Here is an 18,371-nt window from a genome sequence, read left to right as displayed (position 1 = left end):
GAAGGGAAATTCCTCAACATAATCAAGAGCATATATACAAAACTAACAGCCTACATTACTCTCAATGGAGAGAAACTGAAAGCCTTCCCTCTGCTAACAGGAACCAGACAAGGATGCCCTTTGTCACCACTCCTTTTCAGTATTGTTTTGGAAGTATTAGCCAGAGATATATGACATAAAAGGGAAATTAAAGGCATCCAAATTGGCAAAGAGGAAATAAAACTCTATTTGCAGAGGATATGTTCCTATACTTAAAAAACCCCAAAGACTCAATAAAAAAGCTACTAGACATCATTGGAAGATTCAGAAAAGTGGCAGGGTTTGAGGTCAACATACAAAAATCAGTTGCATTCCTCTATAGTAACAATGACAGTGCTGAAAAAGACGTTAGGAAAGAAATGCCCAAAGGATGAAATATTTAGGAATAAACGTAACCAGAGCAACAAAGGACCTATACAAAGGGAATTACAAAACACTAGTATAAGAAACCAAAATAGACTTACAAAAGTGGAAGAACATACCATGTTCTTGGATAGGAAGACTCAACATCGTGAAAATGTCAATACTCCCTAAAGCAATATACACCTATAACGCAATCCCAATCCAGATTCCAACAACATTCTTCAAAGAGATGGAAAAGACAATTACAAACTTTATATGGAAAGGAAGGAGACCCAGGATAAGCAAAGCAGTGCTCAAAAAGAAGAGCAAGGTTGGAAGCCTCTCACTCACCAATTTCAAAATCTACTGCATGGCTACAGTGGTCAAAACAGCCTGGTACTGGTACAATGAAAGATACATTAATCAATGGAACAGAATGGAGAATTCAGATACATACACATACAGCCAACTGATTTTTGACAAAGTGCCTAGGTATGTTACATTGGGAGAAGATAGTCTCTTTAACAAATGGTGCTGGCAGACCTGGAATGCAATATACAAAAGATTGAAACAAGACCTTTACCTCATGCCCTATATAAAAACCAACTCAGCATGGATTAAAAACCTAAATGTGAATCCTAAAATTATGAAAGTCATCAATGAAAAATAGGGACAAATGTGAGGGCTTTAATACAGGGAATACACAGACTACCAAACATTTTGAAAAGTATGCAAACAAAAGTAGACAAAATAGATGAGTGGGACATACTAAAAATTAAAAACTTATGTGCATTAAAAGACTTCACCAAAAGAGTACAAAGGGTAAAAAATATTTTGCAATGACACATCAGATAAGGGCTCATTTCTAAAATATATAGGAAACTACAACACCTCTACAAGAAAAAGACAAATAACCCAATTAAAAAATGGGCACAGGACATGAACAGACACTTCACCAAGGAGGAGATCTGGGCAGCCAACAAACATGAAGAAATGTTCACGATCACTAGCCATTAGAGAGATGCAAATCAAAACAACAATGAGGTATCATCTCACACCAGCAATAACAGCAAAGACCAAAACAGTAGAGGACAATAAATGCTGTGAGGATGCAGAGAGACTGGGATCCTCCTACATTGTTGGTGGGATTGCAAAATGGTCTTCAATTCTGTCTCTGGCAAATTGATATAATTACCTCAGAAACATAACTTTGGAAAACCTTTGCAACACAGGCTCTCTCTTTATTACATATTAGAAGTGCACATGAATCTGTTTTTTTCTAGAAATAATAAAGTTAAAATTGATGCTTAAAGTTTTCTGGGATTCTCAAGGGCCAGTATTAGAACACTTGTCAGGAAAAAAAAATATGAGGGTAAGTTAAAAAGTATTGCTACCGTGTTCCAGTTCATACCAGAAACTTCAAAAAGTTTGTGAGAACATTCTATTATTTTGATTCTATTTTTCCACAATTTGGGGAAAAACTTCTCATATATGCATGGTTTTATGACTTATATATCTTGAGCACTATCACAAATCAATAAGGATGCTGTCACAACTGGTCTCAGGATGTATTCTGGATTCTTAGGGGTTGACATATGTATATATTTAAGGAATTCTTGAATACAAATGATCAACAGGCAATGCTTCAGTGAAATGGGAAAAGAATCTGGTGATCTACCTTCTTCTAAAGTAGTTTTGATTGTCTATAACTGGATAGCAAACTAATTCAAAAGTAATGGTGTGAAACAAAAATAATCATTAATAATAATTCTTTTCTCTCTTGGTTCTGGGAGTCCACTGAGCAATGCTCAATCTTTCTCAAGTAGAATCTCCCATGAAATTACAATCTGGGCTGGAGTCACCTCAGAGACTTTGTCATTCCATTGTCTATGGCTGGTGATGATGATTATGTTGTTCTTAGTTGCTGTTATATGGGTCTGGACTCATGGAAACACCACAGACAATGGTACTAAATGCTGCCCAGGTCCACACCATCCCTGTGATCAGTTGCAGATTATATTGCTTTGTTACACAGAATTTTCAAAAGCTGATTTTTGGAAATAGATTTCTACATCTTTCTTCCAGTTTATCTTTGTCTGAAAGCTGCTGAAACATGTTCAACGTCATGTTGTCATTGTTGTTAGGTACCATTGAGTTGATTTCAGCTTATAGTGACCCAGTCATAGCAACACTGACATCTCTACTGAGAGAGTGGTTGCGTGAGATTCAATGACCAGGGACCAGTCACTTACATGAGAAGAAATAATTCTACTACAGAATCACTAATGCCTCCTGAAGTTGTTGTTGTTGTTAAGTGCTGTTGAGTTGGTTAGGACTCATAATGACCCTGTACAGGGTTTCCTAGCACCAACTGGTGAGCTTAAACCACCGACCTTGCTATTCAAACCTACGCTTATTTAACTGTTCATCACAGCTCTACCAAATTCAGTAAGAAATAGTTGTCTCTGGACAGTGCCATGTCAATTCTACCTATAGGTGCCACTGTTGCTCTCAAGCATTTCTGAGATTCAAGATCGTGTACTAGAAGAGGTTCACAATCTGAATTTTGTAAAGGACAACAATGCCACCTTTATTGAGAGGAAGCTGAGTTTTGAAAAGAAGAAGCCCGCACCAGTTCCGGTGAGTTTGGCATTATTAATGATAACAATTAATATCACCTCTTTCCTTGCTCAAGTCATATCATTATTTTTCATATCACTGAGCCCATTCTAACATACTAAAAGTGCCTACTAATTATGTGTATAATTATTTTTTTCCTTTTTATAACATATATACACTAATGAGGTCATGGATATTTGTTCCATTTGTGTATGATGTATCCTAAGGATATTGATGTAACATAGGCTGTCAGCAAGTATTTGTTAAGTGCATGAATATAATTTTGTATAGAAAGATTATATAATCAACGATTTCATTTTTCCTATACAGGATCCCTGACTCCAGAGAGCAAATGACTTTCTCAAAGTCACTTAGTGACTGAATGCAGGCCTCTTGATTCCTACCTAATTTACTGACATTATATCTCAGAGACTGGCATGCTCATGCTCAATTTGCCTAATGAAACATTATTTATCAAGTGCTTAATATGCAAGAAATTATCCTCTGTGTGGCAAAGAGAGTTTAAAAGTTGCTCAACATTCAATAGCAATTATAACCTCTGTGGCTTGATTTTCAGTTGAATGTTCTTTCTTCTCTACAACACTGCCCCCATGTGCTAGCAACAGGATTCCTTACTAAATAATTCAGCTGGGTCCTTCATAATAATAACCTCATCAATTTAGCTTTACCCTAAAATAATTACAAATGAACATATGACTATTATATTTGCAAAATCTCCAGGGAACAATATTTACCAGCTCAATAAAGACTTTGTTATACATTTATCTAAAGTAAAAATTCCCCTTACTTTTCTCAGCCAGAAATGCCACGTCAAACTGACATTCACCGCTCCAAACTTCTATCTACATACAGTGCAGAGGAATTATACCAAGCTAAGCGTAATTGCAATGCTACACAGGAATATGATATCAATCTTCTGGAAGGAGACTTGGTGGCTGTGATGGAACAGAAAGATCCATTGGGGAGTACGAGCAGATGGCTTGTTGATGCAGGAAGTACGTTTTCTTGTATGAGGTGCACAGAATTACCCATCTTCAAGCTGAAATTTTTCCCAGAGGTCTTTATATGTCTTCCTAAGCACAAATGTTTGGTAAAATATGCACATGACCTTGGCTCTTCTTTCTTTTTATTTCCTCTTCAGTTGTAAAAGGATACGTGTATTCCTCCTTCCTAAAGCACTACAATCCAGCAAGAGTGCAGAAAGTGGATGCAGAAAACAGGTTCTGTGATGACGACTTTGATAACATCAGCCTATTTGTGTCTTCTCGGCCAGCTAGCGACAGTGTCACAGGCACCCCAGAAGGCAGCATAAGTGATAGCAGCTCATCTCTTAGTGGTACATGTGGAAAATCTGAAATAAATGGCACTGACATTGACAGTTTTCAAGAGGTAGATGAGCAGGTAAGAATTTGAACCTGGATGTAAAAAGGTTTCACTGATCGAATCATGGAGAATATTCTTTGTGTTCTATATTACTGTGAGACTTATTGAAAATGTGTAAACAGCATCCAGTCCAGGTTGTCCTAACTCTTACATCCTGTGTAACTTTTTTGGAACTAGTTTAATTTTTGAGACTGTCTCCTCAAGTGAGGGAAAGAGGACAATGATTCTTATTTTGTAGTGTTGTGTTGATGTAAGGATTAGAGATCACTGTGTGCATGTAAAGGACACAGGACAGAGTAGACATTCAATATAAAGTAGCCTGCTGTCACACACTGCTGCTTGTTGTTGTTGTTAGGTGCCCTCAAGTCGGTACTGACCCATAGTGACCTTATGCACAGCAGAACGAAACACTGCCCCATCCTGGGCCAACCTCACTACAGTTGCCACGCTTGAGTCCATCGATGCTGCCACTTGGTCAATCCATCTCGTTGGGGGTCTTCCTCTTTCTCTCTGACTCTCCACCTTACCAAACATGATATCCTTCTCCAGTGACTGGTCCTTCCTGACAATATGTCCAAAGTATGAGAGACGAAGTTTGGCCATTTTGGCCTCCAAGAAGCACTCTGGTTGCACTTCTTCCAAAACGGATCTATTGATTCTTTTGGCAGCCATTGGCACTTTCAATATTCTCCTCCAACACCATAACTCAAAGGTATCAATTCTTCTATGGTCTTCCTTATTCACTGTCCAGCTTTCATAGGCATATGAGGTTATTGAAAACACCATGGCTTGGGTCAGGTGCACCTTAGTCCTCAAGCTGACATCTTTGCTCTTCAACACTTTAAAAAAGGTCTTGTGCAGCAGATTTGCTTAATGCAATATGTCATTTGATCTCTTGGCTGCTGGTTCTGTGAGTGTTGATAGTGGATCTAAGAATTAACTCCTTGACAACTTCAATCTTTTCTCCCTTGATAAGAATGTCGTTTATTGGTCCTGTGGTGTGGATTTTTGTTTTCTTGACATTGAGATGTAATCCACACCAAAGGCTGTGCTCTTTGATCTTCATGAGTAAATATTTTAAGTCCTCTTCACTTTCAGCAAGCAAGGTTGTATCATCTGCATATCACAGACTGTTAATGAGTCTTCCTCCAATCCTGATGCCACATTTTTCTTCATAGAACCCAGCTTCTCGGATTATTTGCACAGCTTAGAGTGAAGCAAAGATGTTCTTTTTATATTCTCCCATCAGTTCAAAGCAGTTTAATACTGCACAAATTGCTATCAGTAACATGTGGGGTTTGTTCCTGTTTTCTCTAAGAGCAATATCTTCATTGAACTATCTAGTAATTAATCATTTTATATAGACCATATTCCTGTCACTCATCTGTCAATTTGTCATACTGTGATGGTTTACATGTCCCTGTTTTTCTGGAAGCTATGCCACCAGTATTTTAAATACCAGCAGGATCACCCATGGTGGACAGGTTGCAACAGAGCTTATAGAATAAGCTAGACTAAGAAGAAGGACCTGGTGACATGCTTCTAAAAAAACAAATTGATTAGTGAAAGCCTTGTGAATATTATCTGATAGAGTCTCAGAAGATGGGGCCCTTAGTTTGGGAGGCACTCAAAAGATGACTGGGGAAAAGTTGTCTCCTAGATGTAGAGTTGACTTTACTAACATGGATGTAATAAAACTTTTGGGACCTTCATTTGCTAATTGGAAATGACTCACTTGAGAAGAAATAGCTGAAGGCAACCACTAATCATAATGCAGAATGTACAAAGAATTAAACTAGGAAAATTGGAAATAATTTAAAAATTAAATAGAATGCATAAGATCAATATCCTAGACGTTGTTATTGTTGTTAGGTGCCATTGAATTGGTACCGAATCATAACGACTCCATGCACAGCAGAACAAAACACTGCCCGATCCTGGGCCAACCTCAGAATTGTTGCCAGGCTTGAGCCCATTGATGCTGCCACTTTGCCAATCCATCTCACTGAGGTTATTCCTCTTTTTCTCTGACCCTCCACCTTACCAAACATGATATCCTTCTCCAGCGACTGATCCCTCCTGACAATATGTCCGAAGTATGAGAGATGAAGCTTGGCCATGATTATATAAAAAGATTATGAGTCAGGCTGCTAACCTGAAGGTCAGCAGTTCAAAACTACTAGCTGCTCCGCAAGAGAAAGATGAGACTTTCTGCTCCCATAAAGATGTACAGCCTTGGAAACCCTGTTCAGGGTTGCTATGGGTCAGAACCAACTTGACAGCACTTAACAACAACAACATGATGATAATACTATGTGTTGAGTATGTATCATTGTTGAGTATGTATCATTGTTTAGAAAATTGATAGACGGTATGAGGATGTATTCAAGTAGTCATAAAGTAGAGGATACTTTCAAGAGATCTTTATTGACATGAAATATTTTAAATATATTTGAAATGAAAAACATTTTATACAAATTATGCATATTATAATATTGTTATTACTACTTTAAAGAGATAAATATGAAAGAGGAATATAAAAAGGGAGAGAGAAATAGAAGAAAGGAAATAAAGAAAACATGATGCTAATAGCAATTGGGTATTTTTTTTTTTTTTTTTAGGTATCTTCATTTAAAATTATTTCTTTATAAAATTATTTACATAATAAAAATGATAATTATTAACTGAAGAACTTAAAAACTCAGCTCCTTTTGAAACATTTTTTTCTTGGTTTCCTGAGCTATATATTATACTATAAATGTTGTTTTTATAGTATTTTGGTTTGGGAAATGAAGATTGAAATACATTATAATTTTTGCTGTTGTTAATTGGAAAACTGGGGTGAAATCAATAAACGAGATTCAGTGAAGACAAGTAATGGAATTTGCTAAGGGAGGAATCATTATATATGCACAAATATAGAATACAGAATTGCTGAACTAGCAATGGTCTGTAGGAAAAGTTCTGATGGTTATAAACAGGGTAATAAATTGAATATGAGTCAATAATACAGCAGAGTTATAAAATAAGTAAAAATTCTGAAGAACTAGACTGCATTCATAGAATATTGTAATTAAAAGAACCAGAAATTCACAGAGTACAAAGAAGTAACCAATAAAAAATATTTTTTATAAATGCGAAGGGGGGGGGAGATGACTAGATGATTATGTGTCAAATTAATAACATGCTAATTAATGTATCTGTGTTAAACCATATTGTTGTTGTTGTTTAAGTGTCGTCGAGTCGGTTGCGACCCTATACAGGGTTTCCAAGGGTGTAAATCTTTACAGTAATAGAAAGCCTCATCTTTCTCCCGTGGAGCGGCTGGTAGTTTCGAACCTCTGACCTTAAGGTTCGCAGCCCGATTCGTAACCACTACGCTACCAGAGCTCCTAACATTTAAAATTAGAGAGTTACAGCCTAGTATAGTTAAAATGATCAAAAGAATAAGAAATCCTTCAACCTTTAAATCCATGATTGGTTGGTTGGTTATGTTCCATGGATTCAGTTCTGACTCATAGAGACCCTGTATAGGGTTTCTGAGGCTGTAACTCTTTACAGAAGCAGAAAGCCTCATCTTTCTCCCATGGAACAGCTGCTAGTTTCGAACTGCTGACCTTGGTGTTCACAGCCCAATTCGTAATCACTACGCTACCAGAGTTCCTGTGTTGTTGTTGTTGATGATTAAGTACCATGGAGTCAGTTCCAACTCACAGTGACCCTTCACAGGGTTTCCAAGGCTGTAAATCTTTACAGGGAACAGAAAGCCTCATCTTTCTCTGGTGGAATAGCTGGTAGTTTCGAACTGCTGATTGTGAGGTTAGTATCCCAATTCGTAACCACTGCACTACCAGAGTTCCTTTAGTAGCCCAAATTGTAACTTGTAGTGTAACAGTATCAATTGCTCTTTTACTTATATTTTGAGTATCTCATGTTAAGTAGAGGCATAATCACACTTTGTAAAAACTGAAAAATGCTGTTTGCTCAGTTTACAGATAAAATAAGCATGGTGAAAGAATACAGGCCTGGCACATACCTTTCCTGATTTTAAACTATTCAGTATCCCTTTGTTCTGTTAGAAATTACTGTCTCTCTTGGTCTATATACAGGTTAGTATATTTGTAGGTAATCCAAACTGATGAGTAATCTATAGCTGCAGAGGTAAAGTTTATTATTTTTCTCAAAATACAAAAGATGACTAGTAAATGCTGATATAGATTAATGAAGAAGCTGTATTGTAGTACATAAATGTTGCTGAATGATCTTGCAAACCACACTCTCCAGTCTGCTCTTGTGGGTCTGTTCAGTGTTTTCTTTTTCTAAACCGCAACAACAAAAACAGCAGCAGTGGAAGCAACACATTAGGAACATCACTCCCTTTCCACAGAATCCATTCTCTGCATACCTTTGCAAAAACAGTGGTTCCAAATGCATAATGAAAATTGGTCGAGCATTGTTGTTTTTGTTAGGTGCTGTTGTGTCAATTCTGACTCATGGGGATCCCATGTGCAACACTGCACTTTCCTTTGCCATCCTCACAATTACTACATTTCAGTTCATTCATTGTTGTAGCTAAGGGTCTTCTTTTACACTAACCCTTTGTTTTACCAAACATGGTGTTTTCTCCAGGGTCCCTTCTGATAATATGTCCATAGTATATGAGATGAAGTTTTGTCATCCTAACTTATTTATTTATTTTTTATTATGAATTGAGTGAAGGTTTGCAGAGCAGATCATCAGTTTTACTTTCAATAAATCATACACTTCATTTCATTGAAATGATTGCTATCCCCTCCATGTAAGAGCAGTTATCCCACTTCTTCCCTATGGCTCTTATTTCCATTCCACCCTTCATTCCAACCCTTCTGAACTTTGTGCTAACGTAAATAGTGCCATTTCTCTTTTGCCATCCTAACTTCTAAGAAGTATTTTAACTATACTTCTTCCAAGACAGATTTGTTTGTTCTTCTGGTTTGTTGTTGTTGTTAAGTACCATGGAGTCAGTTCCAACTCATAGTGACCCTGCATAGGGTTTCCGAGGTTGTAAATCTTTATGGGAATAGAACACCTCATTTTTCTCCTGCGGAATTGCTGGTAGTTTTGAACTGCCGACCTTGAAGTTGGCAGCCTGACTCGTAACCAGTACGCTACCAGAACTCCTTCTGGTAATCCATAGCAATTTGGCATTCTTTGTCAACACCAAAATCCAAAGGCATTGATTCTTCTCTGGTCTTCCTTATTCATTGTCCAACTTTAACACCTATATGAGGTGATTGAAAATACCATGGCTTGAGTCTGGCACACCTTAGTCTTTAAAATGGCATATTTACTCTTTAACACTTTAAAAGAGGATTTTTGCAACAGATTGTCTCTAATTCTTTCAGCATGAAATTTCCAAATGTACTCTTCCCTTTAGATGTTCTAACACCAGGTCTTTTGTATATTTCATTGTAATGCTTTGTTTTCTTGGGCTGCCTTTTGAAATGTTCTGATCACTTCTTTTACTTTATCATTTCTTCCATTTGCTTAGTTGTTGTTGTTAAGTACCATTGAGTCAGTTTTGATCCATAGCAACCCTGTATAGGGTTTCCAAGGAACAACTCGTGAGCTTGAACTGCCGACCTTGAGGTTCAAACCAACTTTGTAGTCCAGCACACAGCCCCACAGTGCCACACCAAGACTCTGACTCTATATTCAGAATAAGTGTCGGAGTCCCTGCTGATTGATGTCTACTTGGTCCTTTCCTTCTTTTGCCATTTAAGTGACCTTTTACCTTTTTCATATATAGTGCTCTTGATGCCATCCCACAACTTGTCTTGTGTTTGGTCACTGGTGTTCAGTGTGTCAAATCTGCTCTTCAGCTATTCTCTAAATTCAGGTGGTATAAACTCAAGGTCATACTTTGTTTTTTGTGGACTTGTTTTAATTTTCTTTAGCCTGAAGTTGCATATGAACTTTTGATGGTCTGCTCCATAGTCGGCCCCTGGCCTTGTTTTGGCTGATGATATTGAATTTCTCTATCATCTCTTCTCTCAGGTGTAGTTATTTTTATTCCAGCTTTGCTTCTTTGATGGGTATAAAATCCCCCTCCTACTTCTGAGACAGCTCATTTTATATTCATGTTAGCATTCCAATTTTTACAATTATGATTGACTCTATTAACAGTCATTTACAACAAAATCGTAGCATCCTATCAGTATCTTCTCACACCTTCTGTTACTCAGACTCATCAGGAAAATGTTGTTTGGTGGGAGTTTACAAAGACACTAAATAATTCAATACACTGCACTTCTTGATTGAATGTTGGATGCATTTCAGACTGAAAAAGTTTAGTAGAATTCTTCAATTTTTCATCATTAGTTCTAATGCTTATTGCATAAAATTGTGTAATAGATCAAATGCAGGATTTAAGATTTAAAGATACAGTATAAAAGCACCCTTTATTACCTCTATGATTCAGAGCCTGCTTCTTTTTCAGGCCAAACCCTCATAGGGTTGTTGAGGATAAATGCACATTTGACACATGAACTGTCATGAAATCTATAAACATGTATTATTATTGCTGTGATTCCATTGCTCAAGAAGTTATAACAACTCCCTTTTTGTTTTCTATTTTCTATTTTTAAATTACACAATAATCCACATCCAACAATATCTTTTCCTTATTGTATGAATACAAGTTCTTCAGCTGAACTTTTAGTCAAATTAAAAAATATTTGAATACATACCATGTACCGGGAGTCCTGGTGTGTCATTGTGGGATAATGCACTTGACTGCAATGTCAGTTTGAACCACAAAGTCAGTGTTTCAAATTCATCAGGCACTCCTTGGAAACTCTATAGAGTAGAAATAAATAAAAAAAAAGAAATGGAATACATACAGATAGCTATCTGGGCATTAGTGAACTGAAATGTACTGGTATTAGCCAGTTTGAATTGGATAGTCATGGTCTACTATGCCAGCAATCACAAATTGAAGAGATGCAACATCACATTTCTCATCAAAACAGTATTTTAAGATCTTTCCAAAATACAATGATACATACACCTTCAAGCAATATAATTAACATGGGTATTTTAAAATCTGTGTGCCAATCACTAATACTAAGGATGAATAAATTGAATATTTTTATTAATTTGTGTAACACCATGTTTCACATAAAAAAAGTTTTCAAGACTGATCTACTCATTCAAAATATATTTTTTTCTATAAAATAAATGGTAACTATCTATGTCACCAGATGGAATACACAGGAACAAATGGACTACATTGCTGGGAAAAGACAAGGAAGTTCAAAACCACCAGTCAGAACAAGGCCAGGGGTCAACCGTGGATCAGACTATCAATTGCTTACATGTAAGTTAAAGCTGAAGAAAATGAAAATGTCTTTAAGTGGCAAATATGGCATTGAGTATAACCCACCTGAATTTAAAGATCCTCTCAATAATAAATTCGATACTTTGAGCACTAATGACTGAATACTAGCTGAATTGTTTGCTGACATCAAGTACATTATGCATGAAGAAAGCAAGACATCATTAAAAAGATAGGAAAGAGAGAAAAGACCAAGATAAAGAAGCTCTTGAACTCAGTGTAAAGTGCGTGGAAGAAATAAGGAAGTAAAGACCTAAAACTCTAAAAGCTTCCTTAAGAAGACATGGGAAAGTATCATAATGAGATGAAGCAAAGACCTGGAGTTAGAAAAACAAAAGGGAAGAACACACTTGGTATTTCTTAAAAAAAACTTCAAGGTTTGAGTTGAAATATTGAAGGAGTCTATGGACAAAATCATTGAATAATGCAGAAAGCATCAAAAGAAGATGAAAGAGTCATAGTAACAAAAAGTCAATGTTCAGCCATTTCAAGAGGTAGCATATGATCAAGAGCCAGTGGCACTGAAGAAAGTAGTCCATGGTGTACTGAAGGCATTGGCAAAGAACAAGGCATAAGAATTGATGCCTACAAATTAAAATTATTTCAAAATGCCTAAAAATTAAAATTTACTACAAATTAAAATATTTCAACAAAATGAAGTGGCACTCAAGGCACTCACTCACCTATGCCAAAAATTTGGAAGACAACTACCTGGCCAACTGACTGGGCACCATATTTGTGCCCATTCCAAAGAGAAGTAACCCAAAGGAATGTGGAAATCATCAGGCAATATCACTGATATGTCATGCAAGTAAAGTTTTATTAAAGGTAATACAGAAACAGCTGCAACCATATATTGACAGAGAATTTTCAGAGATTCATGCCAGTTTCAGAAGAGGATGTGGAATGAGGGATATCATTGTTGATATCAGATGGATCTTGGCTGAAAGCAGAGAATACCAGAAAGATGCTTACCTGTGCTTTATTGACTACTCAAAGGCTTTCTATTTTGTGGATCATTACAAGCTGTAAATCACATTGCAGAGAATGAGTATTCCAGAACATTCAATTGTTCTCACGAGCAACCAGTACATAGATCAAGGGGCAGTTGTTTGAACAGAACAAGGGGGACCCTGAATGGTTTAAAATTAGTAAACCAGGATTGTATTCTTTCACCATGCTTATTCAATCTGTATGCTGAGCAAATAGCTCAAGAAGCTGGATTATATAAAAAAGAACATGGCATCAGGGTTGGAGGCAGACTCATTAACAAACTGTGATATGCAGATGATACAACCTTGCTTGCTGAAAGCAAAGAGGACTTGAAATACTGATGAATATCAAAGACCACTGTCTTTGGTATGGGTTGCACCTCAGTGTAAAGAAAACAAAAATTCTCACCACTGAAACAATAAATAATACCATGATAAATTGAGAAAGATAGGAGTTGTCAGAAACTTCATTTTGTTTGGATTCACCATCACCATTCATGGAAACAGCAGTTAAGAAATAATATATTGCATTAAGCATATCTGCTGCACAAGACCTCTTTAAACTGTTCAAGAGCCAACGTATCAGTTTGACGACTAAAGTGTGTCTGACCCAAGCCATGGTATTTTCAGTAGCCTCATAAGCATGTGAAAGTTGGCCAGTTAATAAGGAAGACTGTAGAAGAATTGAGGCCTTTGAGTTATGGTATTGGAGGAGAATATTGAAATCCCATGAACTGCCAAAAGAGTAACTCTGTGATGGAAGAAGGACAACCAGAATACTTGTTAGAAGCCAGGCTGGTGAGACTTGTCTCATACTTCACATCTATTTTAAGGAGGGACCAGATCCTGGAGAAGGACATCATGCTAGGTAGAGTGGAAGGTCAGAGAAGAAGAGAAATACCCCAATGAGATGGACTGGCACAGTGGCAGCAACAATGGGTTCAAGCTTAATAATTGTGAGGATGGTGGAAGACTGGGCAGTGTTTTGTTCTGTTGTGCATAAGGTCGCTATGAGTTGAAATTGACTTGATGGCACCTAACAATAACAACCACAAATAACATATTAAATAACATGTTGTTGTTGTCGTTAAGTGCTGTCGAGTCGGTTCCAACCCACAGCGAACCTGTACAGGGTTTCTGAGGCTGTAAATCTTTATGGGGAGCAGAACGCCTCGTCTTTCTCCCGCAGAGCGGCTGGTAGTTTCGAACTGCTGGACTTAAGGTTCGCAGCTCAATTCGTAATCACTATGCTAAGTATCAAAAGAAGATTGAAAGAATACCCAGAAGCACTGTACTAAAAAGAATTGGTCAGTGTACAACCATTCCTCAGAATAGTATATGAAGAACTGATGATATTGAAGGAAGAAGTCCATGCTGCACTGAAGGTCTTGACAAAAAACTAAACTGTAGGGATTGACAGTATACCAACTGAGATGTTTCAACAGACAGTTGAAATACTGGAAGCACTCATTCATCTAGACCAAGAAATTTGAAGAGCACTTATCTGGCCAACTAACTAGAAGAGATCTCTATTTGCATACATTCCAAAGAAAGTGATCCAAGAATGCAGAAATTAATGAACAATATCATTTATATTACTTATAAGTAAAATTGTATTGAAGATCATTTGAAATGGTAGTAGCAGCACATTGACAAGAAATTGCCAGAAATTCAAGCCAGATTCAGAAAAGAACTTGGGAGAAGAGGTATTGCTGTTGATGTCAGATGGATCTTGACTGAAAGTAGAGAATACCAGAAAGATGTTTATTTGTATTTTATGGACTATGAAAATACCTCAGTGCTGTGGATTATAAGAAATTATGGATGGAATTACAGAATTCCAGAACAAGGGGATACAGCATGGTTTAAAATCAGGAAAGGTATGCATCTGAGTTGTACTCATTCAGCATACTTATTCAATCTATATGCTGAATAAATCCCAGAAGGTGTTCAATATGATAAAGAATGTGGCATCGACATTGAAGGAAGACTCGTTAATAACCTGAGAGTGCTTACTGAAAGGACTTGAAATGCTTACTGATGATGTAATAAACTACAGCCTTCAGTTTGGATTACATCTTAACATAAACCAGAAATCCTCACAACTGGCCCAATAAGCAACATCATGATAAATGGAGAAAAGATTGAAGTACTTTTTTTTTAGTTTGATCCACAGTCAACACCCATGGAAAGAAACAGCAGTCAAATGCTGTATAGCATGTGACAAAACTGCTTCAAAAAACTTCTTCAAAGTGTTCAAAAGCAAAGATGTCACCTTGAGTACTAAGGTGAGCTTGATCCCATCATGGTATTTTCAATTATCTCAGTTGCATGAGAAAGCTGGGCATTGAATAAAAAAGACCAAAGAAAAATTGATGCATTTGAATTATAGTAATTGCAAAGAATATTGAAATTACCATGGTCTGTTATAAGAATGAAGAAATCTGTTTTAGAAGAAATACAGCTAGATTACTCCTTAGACGCTAGGATGGCGAGATTTTTTACTTACTTTGGAAAGTTCTCAGGAGGGACCAGTCTCTGGAGAAGGAAATCCTTCTTAATAAAGTGTTGTTGTTGTTAAGTGCCAACTAGTCGGTTCCGACCCATAGTGACCCTGTATAGGGTTTCCGAGGAGGTGCTGGTAAGCTTGAACCGCCGGCCTTAAAGTTCAAATGGCTTTGCAATCTGGTGCATTAACCCACAGCGCCACACCAGGACAAGGAGAATTGTTGTTGTTGTTGTTAAGTGCCATCGAGTCGGTTCCGACCCATAGCGACCCTGAACAGGGTTTCCAAGGCTATAAATCTTTACGGGAGCAGAAAGCCTCATCTTTCTCCCGCGGAGCAGCTGGTAATTTCGAATTGCCGACCTTGCGGTTCGCAGCCCGATTCGTACCAATTATGCTACCAGAGCTCCTTAAAGTATAGATACGGTCAATGAAAAAGAGGCAGACCCTCTACAAGATGGATTGACACCAGTGGCTGCTACAAAGACTCAAACATAGCAAAGATTCTGTGGATGGTGCAAGGTCAGGCAGCGTTTTGTTGTGTTGTACAAAGTGTTGCTGTGAGTTGGAACCAACTTGATGGTACTTAACAACAACGTGTGTGTGTAGAGTTTGTTTTCTTTCTCTGGATTTTCCCCCTGGTTTGTTAAGTTCTTTGATGGTATTTGGTTCATGTTAGATATATATTTTTAATAAGAACGAATGAATAAATATTGTGGCACTGTGGGCTAATGTGTCAGACTGCAAAGTCATTTGAATTGCAAGGTTGGTGGTTCAAGGTTCCTTGGAAACCCTATAAAGGGTTGCTATGGGTTGGAATTGGAGTCCTGGTGTGGTACTGTGGGTTAATGCCTCAGACTGCAAAGCTGTTTGAACTGCATGGTTGGTGCTTCAAGCTCACCAGCTGCTCCTTGGAAACCCTATTCAGGATCGCTATGTGTCAGAACCGAGTCAACGGCACTTCACAACAACAAAAATGGGTTGGAATTCACTCGAAGGCACTTAACAACAACTACAATCAATTAGTTAATTTTATACCAAAATACATATTTTGTTGTTGTTAAGTACCGTGGAGTCGGTTCCGACTCATAGTGACCCTGCACAGGGTTTCTGAAGCTGTAAATCTTCACAGGAGCAGAATGCCTCATATTTCTCCCGCAGAACTGCTGGTAATTTCGAACTACGGACCTTGAGGTTAGCAGCCTGATTCATAACCACTATGCTACCAGAGCTCCTTAATATTATATATATATGTGTGTGTGTGTGTGTGTGTGTGTGTGTGTATTTATTACCAGTCTTATGATATGTGGAAGAGGGACAAAATGCTGATTTGGAGTCATCATAAAATTATGAATTGTTCTTTTGAGGGCAGAGGAAAACTCTTTTGATTGAAATAATTCTATTATTTATTCATTCACTTAAAATAAAATTAAAAATGTAGTACATCGTTATTATTTTGAAATAAAGTAAGCAACAATGAAGTAAAAATGACTGTCTCCTATATCCCACCACACACTGAACCTATTTAATAATATTAGACTATTGTAGATGTTACTTTCATTCTTGTTTTGTTTTATTTTTCCTGGTTCATACTTTCCCTTAAGCTCTTCTACCTATTATTAATCTCAGGAAACACAATTTATTGTGCCTACGTATTTCTATAATATGATGGTCAATTTAACTAATTTCCTTGTGGTGAATCTTTAGTGTTGTCCTCCCCCATCCCCACTACACACCTTAAAAATGGGTATTACAGTAAAATTGTAAAAAATTCTCTGTCAAATTGTTTCTCTTTCTATAGAAGAGATTTTGAGAGCTATTATTGATTCGAAAGGAATTAAGCTTAAAAACAAAAACAGAAATCGCCAAATTACCTTCAAGTATGGACATTTTGTTGTTGTTGAGTTGGTTCCAACCCATAGTGATTCTGTAGCATTTCTGAGGAGCAGCTGGTGAGCTTGAGCTACCGACCTTGCAGTTCAAACCGACTTTGCAGTCCAGCATATTAACCTGCACTGCCACAGACTCCTTCAAACAAGATGCAAAAAATTTTATTTCGCTCTACGTTCTTCTGGACCCTTCTTTTACAAAATAAATCCAACAGAACAAGTTGGGCAATACGGTTTTGATAAAATGAGAAAACTTTAGAGTTGCTTCTGAAAACTCAGATGCCTTTATAGTATTTGTCTACATTTTGATTCTAATGTCATGTTTCTTTGTCTAGATTTTCTATGCTGTTCATGCCTTTCAAGCACGGAGTGACCATGAACTCAGCCTTCAGGAGTACCAAAGAGTCCATATACTCAGATTTTGTGACCTAAGTGGCAATAAAGAGTGGTGGTTAGCTGAAGCTCAAGGACAGAAAGGATATGTGCCTGCTAACTACCTTGGAAGGATGACTTATGCTTAAGAAAGTTAAGTCCTTGACTTTTGTTTTCTGCCAAGCTGTTGATTGACTACCTCATAAAACTGACATTAGAAAAAACTGGCCCAGGAAGCAAGATGGCCTGATGATGTCTCAGAATTTAAGGAAGAAGGTTCTTGCTTAAAATCCTTTCTAAGGAACAAGATTATATCATGCATGAATGTATTAAGAACACAAATTGAAAGTAACACAATATCTAAAGAAGCTCAAGCTCTAATACCAACTGTTTAAAAGTGGATTTCTTTAGAAAGTCTAAATGTGACCTTTTATGATCATGAAAGGTTGATTCTAAGGATAAGGGTTTCAAATTGATCATGTTAATTTTATTGTTTGTATTGTTTTGTCTCAAATATATTTTTGTTCTTTTTTTCTCTCTAATGTGTAAGGAGCTCTGGTAGCGTAGTGGTTACAAATCGAGCTGCGAACAGCAAGGTCAGCAGTTCGAAACTACCAGCTGCTCTGCGGGAGAAAGATGAGGCTTTCTGCTCCCGTAAAGATTACAGCCTCGGAAACCCTGTACAGGGCCGCTATGAGTCGGAACTGACTCCACAGCACATTACAACAACAACAACAATGTGTATACATGTACACCCATACATATATACCACATATGGATCTATAAATAATATATATGAGGGAAAATCCTAAATATACATGAAAACAGGAATT

The 18,371-nt window shown here is 37.2% G+C and overlaps 1 protein-coding gene across 1 annotated transcript in view; it reads left to right on the top strand.

The window, feature by feature from the left end:
• The window catches only part of ARHGEF38 (Rho guanine nucleotide exchange factor (GEF) 38), a 193,392-nt gene extending 175,705 nt beyond the window's left edge, over positions 1-17,687 (top strand). Inside the window, exons 11-14 of the mRNA XM_006874555.1 lie at positions 2,878-3,021; positions 3,818-4,016; positions 4,163-4,422; positions 17,502-17,687. Coding sequence (XP_006874617.1) covers positions 2,878-3,021; positions 3,818-4,016; positions 4,163-4,422; positions 17,502-17,687 — 789 coding nt within the window. The remainder of the gene's footprint in view (positions 1-2,877; positions 3,022-3,817; positions 4,017-4,162; positions 4,423-17,501) is intronic.
• The last annotated feature ends 684 nt before the right edge of the window (positions 17,688-18,371 follow it).

This window comes from Chrysochloris asiatica, unplaced genomic scaffold (genome assembly GCF_000296735.1).
Source record: "Chrysochloris asiatica unplaced genomic scaffold, ChrAsi1.0 scaffold00285, whole genome shotgun sequence".
In the NCBI taxonomy this organism is placed as follows: Eukaryota; Metazoa; Chordata; class Mammalia; order Afrosoricida; family Chrysochloridae; genus Chrysochloris; species Chrysochloris asiatica.
This window is presented reverse-complemented; position numbering and strand designations above follow the sequence as displayed.